The following is a 5835-nucleotide window of genomic DNA, read 5'->3' on the forward strand; positions in this document are numbered from 1 at the left end:
CCATGCCCACCTTTTAATATTAACTTGAAAATCTTGACATGCATATTATACTTATTTAAGAGATACAGTGTGACATTGCAAAACACGCATACAGTTTTATCAGGGTAATTGCATACCCATCCATTTACCACATCTTTGCCTTAAAAACATTCAAAATCCCCTGTATCTGCTACTTTGATCTACACAAATGTTACACTGTGCAACAAAACATTAGAAATTATTTGGGGCCAGGCAGTGGTGGTGCATGCCTTTAATTTCAACACTTGGGATCAGAGGCAGGCGAATCCCTTGGATTACAGAGCGAGTTCCAGGACAGCCAGGGCTATACAGAGAAACCCTGTTTCAAAAAAAAAAAAGGAGGAGGAGGAGAGGCTAGCCAGGTGTGCAGCGTGAGACTGTTTAAAAAAAGAAGCCGGGCGGTGGTGGCGCACGCCTTTAATCCCAGCACTCAGATCAGCAGAGCCAGGAGTATCTCTGTAAATTTGAGGCCAGCCTGGGCTACCAAGTGAGTTCCAGGAAAGGCGCAAAGCTACACAGAGAAACCCTGTCTCGAAAAACCAAAAAAAGAAGAAGAAAAGTTGTTTCTATGTCTGACGAATGCAAGGTCCTTTCATTTGACGACATGTCCAACCATTCCTAAGAAAATCAGAAGAGCAGGAAACAACACGTACTAAGAAAAGGAAGGAACCTCTTGCGCACACGTCGCAATGCCTGTAGGGACAGTATTAGCAAAACACTCCTAACGCGGGAGACTTCCGCCGGAGAAGCTGATTCAAAGTGACTGGGCGGGGTCTCTTACCCTTAGCCCCGCCCAAGGCTTAGAGGACTGGCGCCGTGTGGAAGGGGCGGGGCGGGGGCGGGGCTAGCACGCCGTGTGACGGCATCACGCTGCGCCCCATGCTTCGCCTGCCTGGGTCCAAGTGGTAGAATCCAGAGGTGAGCAAGGGCTCCAGGTCTGGGTTTGCAGGGTCAGCAATGCTGCGTCTCCTGTTAGTCTCCTCGAGGCTCGGTGTTTTCGGTAGCAACTGATTCCCAGAGTAGCTCCGAGTCAAAGTCTCCTTGTCCCTGTCCAGGAAGCTGGCGGCCCGGCCGAGGTCTTAATAGTGCTTAGCCGGGCTGTGAGCCCTTGTGTGTGTGGTAGCAGGCTGTGATAAAGGCAGGCAGCGAGCTGCAATGGGTGCTGTGACCTCGAGATCGTACCCCTTTAACGACAAGGAATAAATCCCGCAGACTCGGGAGTTGAGCGCTTTAAACAATACAGTTTATCAGAGAAACTCCCAAAGCAGGAACCGGTTCCAAGAAAGGACACCGTTCAAGTGGCAAGGATGTGGTGTTTGTAAATGGTTATAGAACGAAGAAGACAAGCGTGGGTAAAGGGTAAATAAGGTGATCTATGAGGCACCTGTAAGTAGAGGAGCTTTGATCTGTAGAGAATCTGTGAGCGGCAGCAGCGGAGTTTTCCAGGTGATTGGCTTGGAGACTCACTGGGGCTGTTGCCTGAATTACTGATTTACCCTCTGTCTCCTGCCCCATTTGAAGAAAGGGACTCCAATGTGGCCAGTTTATTTGTGTGATTGCACACTCTAATAGTTCCTCAAAATACTTGTGAGCAAGCCATGTTTCTCCTAACTTTCCGAATGGGGAATCTGAGAGTTAGTGAGATTCATTTACTGCTTTGTAAACACTTTAAAGATAAGACCTGTATGCATCTCTGACCTGGCTATTCCAGAAAGGTAACAAAAATGATTTCTGAACATGGGCACTGCTCCTGACGAAAGTCACCTGATTTGCTAGGCGGTGGTGGCACAGGCCTTTAATCCTAGGACTTGGAAAGAGGCAAGTGGATCTCTGTGAGTTCAAGGCCAGCCCATTCTACAAAGCCAGTTCCAGAACAGTCAGAGCTACACAAAGAAAGAAACAAACAAACACTTGGTGAGTGCTTACCATCTGAATATTAAAAGTTTAGCATGGAGCGTTGTGGCAACAGCCTGTGTGTAATCAGAGGATCCCCTGAACTGGTACCACAAAGGTTTTGAGCCACCATATGGGTGCTGGGAACTAAACACAGGTCCTCTGAAAGAGCAGCTAGTGTTTAGCTGCTTGCCCATCTCTCTAGCCCAACTCGGGGGGAGCTAATATAGGAGGCTTCCCCAGTTCAAGGCTAGCCTGGGCTACATTGGAGAAACATAGACTTCAGGGAGAAGAGGCAGAGCCATTGGTTTGTTAGATGGATGAGGAGGAAGGGGCAAGACTGTCCTAACAATGTTAAACTTTGAATTTTTTAAATTTAATTTTAGGTGCTCAGAGACCCATAATGTCAATAGTCCGTTCATCCGTCCATGCCAAATGGGTTGTGGGGAAGGTGATTGGTACAGCAATGGTAAAAACTGCTAAAGTAAGGGCGACCAGGCTTGTTTTGGATCCCTACTTGCTAAAGGTAAGGCTCAACACCTGCTTTAAAGTGGCATTGATAAGTTATGTGTTCTAGAGTCAGAGTAGAAAAGCATTTCCCTGTTGATAAAAGGTAAGTTGTGGGCTGGAGAGATGGCTCAGCGGTTAAGAGCACTGGCTGTACTTACAGAGAGCCTGAGATCAATTCCCAGCAACCACATGGTGGCTCCCAACCATCTGTAATGAGATCTGGCGCCCTCTTCTGGCTTACAGGCAGAACACTGTATACAAAATAAATAAATCTTAAAAAAAAAAAAAAAAGGTAAGTTGTACCTCTGCGGTAATCTAGACACTGCTGGGCTGTGGCTATAACCTGGTTCATAGGAGGGTTTCAGAAACACACAGTTCATTTAGGTTCATTCTGTAGTCATTTCCTGGGCAAAACTGTATGGGAACAGAGAACAAGACACTTCACTCTTTCCTCCCAGATTGCCATAAGAGAACGTCTCAGTAAAGAGACATTAGAGCTGACCCTCCAGTAAGATTTTATTCCTAGACCAGATGACAAGAAGTCATTCCAACTATGATGAATAGTTCATGATAGTTCGTTTTTTTTTTAGGGGTTGGGGGGGTTATGCTTTTCAAGACAGGGTTTCTCTGTGTATCCCTGGCTGTCCTGGAACTATCTTTGTAGACCAGGCTAGCCTTGAACTCACAGAGATCTTCCTGCCTCTGTCTCCCGAGTGCTGGGACTAAAGGCGTACATCATACCACCCGGTTTGTGGTACTTTTTGCCGTGTTAGGGCATAGCCCCATACAGAAAGAGCAAGTGGTTCCACAAGTTGGGGCCAGGGGTTGGTATCCTAGTGTAATGACTCCAAGGGCAGTGGAAGTGGACTATGGAGGATCCCGTGTGGTTTGTCATTCTGTTTAGTTCGAGAAAGGGTCTCTACGTAGCCCTGGCTCTCTTGGAATCCGTTACGCAGACCAGTCTGTCTTTGAACCCACAGAGAACCACCTGCCTCACCAGAGGTGTGCACCGCTATTATACCCAGCCATCCACTGTGTTCTCATTCCATCCTTTAAATAAAAGGAGATACTGAGACAAAGATAGAGATAAGGACCAGAGTAAGGGAATGGGTAAGGGGACTTTTTTTTTTTTGCAAAAGTTCGGTGTAGAAACAATAAGGACCTGAACTAAATGGGCAGCGGCGGGAATGGAATGGGGAGAGATAGGCTTCGGGAAGAAGAACTAGAGAGATTTGTTAGATGGATAGGGAGGGAGAGGCAGGTGCCAAGGGTTGTTTCTGTGTTCAGGTTTGACTCCCGGGCAGTTAAGAATGCTGTCGATTATCTACGGTCAAAAACAGGCGGGCAGAGCCGGGCGTTGGTGGCGCACGCCTTTAATCCCAGCACTCGGGAGGCAGAGCCAGGTGGATCTCTGTGAGTTCGAGGCCAGCCTGGGCTACCAAGTGAGCGCCAGGAAAGGCACAAAGCTACACAGAGAAACCCTGTCTCGAAAAACCAAAAAAAAAAAAAAAAAAAAAAACAGGCGGGCAGGATGGCTCAGTAGGTGAAGGCGCTTGCCACCAGGCCTAACGACCTGATTTTGACCAGGACCCACACTGCAGAAGGAGAGAACTGACTCCTGACCTCCACACCTGTACTGTGATACAAAACAAGGGCAATAAACACGTAATAATGGAAGATCAAGAACGGTATCACAGGTGGCACAGGGCTGTCATCTCAGCCACTCAAGAAGCAGAAACAGGAGGATTGCAAATTCAAAACCAGCCTGTTTTGTTTTGTTTTTTGAGACAGGGTTTCTCTGTGTATCCCTGGCTGTCCTGGAACTCATTCTGTAGACCAGGCTGGCCTCGAACTCACAGAGATCCACCTGCCTCTGCCTCCTGAGTGCTGGGACTAAAGGCATGTGCCACCACCGCCACCACCTCCACCACCACCACCCAGCCTCATTATAATTTTCAATTGTCTTAATAACTTTAGAGCCTCCTTTTGTGGTGGAAAATATTGAACTTGGAGTGGTTCAGGGACTTTCCCAGCTAGTGGAGAGAGCTGTGTGTTTATAGGCTGGAGTGGAGGCCTCAGTGGGAGTTCAATATTGAGACAGATAATCATTGATTTAGAGCCAGGGTACAGTTAAACCTTAACTTAAAGGTTTAAAGGAGTGACTTCCACAGCTCAGAAATGTCTCTGGGAAAGTCATTGCCGATTTCCAAAAGTTAAGCAGTTCATCATTCATTGTGCCGGAAGCTTGCAAATGTATTTCTTCTTCCGGCGCCAAGCCCTGGCTGGTTTCCTGTGCATTGTCTCTCCGTGTTCTTTTTGCACCACCCGCTCACAGATGGGAGTTACTGATTGGCTTCTCCCCTTCTCTCAGATGGGAGTTACTGATTGGCTCCTCCCCTTCTCTCAGATGGGAGTTACTGATTGGCTCCTCCCCTTCTCTCAGATGGGAGTTACTGATTGGCTCCTCCCCTTCTCTCAGATGGGAGGTACTGATTGGCTCCTCCCCTTCTCTCAGATGGGAGGTACTGATTGGCTCCTCCCCTTCTCTCAGATGGGAGGTACTGATTGGCTCCTCCCTTCTCTCAGATGGGAGGTACTGATTGGCTCCTCCCCTTCTCTCAGATGGGAGGTACTGATTGGCTCCTCCCCTTCTCCCCACAGTACTTCAACAAGAGGAAAACCTACTTTGCTCACGACGCCCTCCAGCAGTGCAGCGTCGGGGACATCGTGCTCCTCAGAGCTCTGCCCGTCGCGCGATCCAAGCACGTGAAACACGAACTGGCCGAGATCATTTTCAAAGTCGGCCGAGTTATCGACCCCATCACAGGGAAGCCCTGTGCAGGAACCACCTACCTAGAGAGTCCGCTCAATTCCGAACCCACTAACCTAAGCAAGACTCTGGAAGAACTCAAGATCTCTTCCACCTAGGACAGGAGCCGCCAAAGGGATTGCTGTCTGTGTGGCTCCTGCAGGCTTCCATTAGTAACCGTCCAGTTTCTCTTGTGACGTTGATGAAATAGTAAAAGTAAATGAAGCCAAGTACTGACAGGGTCCCAGAGGTTTGTGTTGTATTTCCGATTCTCGGCACTGAACAGACTTTGAGATTATGTTGCATGCCCAAGTATGCCGCATCGTTTTGCAAGCTCGCTGGCCTAGAACATAGGCTTTGTTTTGTTTGTTTGTTTTGCCCTTGTTTTTTGTTCACAGAAATCTTAGGCTTGGTACCTTTATTTTGAAAGAAGAAAACCTTTTAATAAGAACACATAAGGTGCCCAACCATGGTGGCGCACGCCTTTAGTCCCAGCACCCGGGAGGCAGAGGCAGGCAGAACTCTGTGAGTTCGAGGCCAGCCTGGTCTACAGAGTGAGTTCCAGAACAGCCAGGGCGACACCAGAGAAACCCTGTCTCGAAAAA

General features: G+C 48.2%; 1 protein-coding gene across 2 annotated transcripts; it reads left to right on the forward strand.

Annotated features, from left to right (window-relative positions):
• Nucleotides 1–859: 859 nt before the first annotated feature.
• Mrps17 (mitochondrial ribosomal protein S17) lies at nt 860–5472 on the forward strand. Of its 2 annotated transcripts, none has more exons than XM_028870181.2 (3): nt 860–936; nt 2298–2437; nt 5083–5472. In XM_028870181.2, the coding sequence occupies exons 2-3, from the start codon at nt 2315–2317 to the stop codon at nt 5347–5349; spliced, it is 390 nt and encodes a 129-aa protein (XP_028726014.1). In that variant the 5' UTR covers nt 860–936; nt 2298–2314; the 3' UTR covers nt 5350–5472. The 2 variants fall into 2 exon arrangements, with proteins under 2 accessions (XP_028726014.1, XP_028726013.1); XM_028870180.1 differs by lacking the exon at nt 860–936 and adding an exon at nt 1876–1932.
• Nucleotides 5473–5835: the final 363 nt, after the last annotated feature.

Source organism: Peromyscus leucopus, chromosome 23 (assembly GCF_004664715.2).
Source record: "Peromyscus leucopus breed LL Stock chromosome 23, UCI_PerLeu_2.1, whole genome shotgun sequence".
NCBI classification, from domain to species: domain Eukaryota; kingdom Metazoa; phylum Chordata; class Mammalia; order Rodentia; family Cricetidae; genus Peromyscus; species Peromyscus leucopus.

Coding starts and splice junctions, on each gene's coding strand:
- Mrps17 (XM_028870181.2), top strand. CDS start 2,315: ATGTCAATAGTCCGTTCATCCGTCCATGCCAAATGGGTTGTGGGGAAG. Junction 2,438..5,082: donor TGGATCCCTACTTGCTAAAG/GTAAGGCTCAAC, acceptor TTCTCCCCACAG/TACTTCAACAAGAGGAAAAC.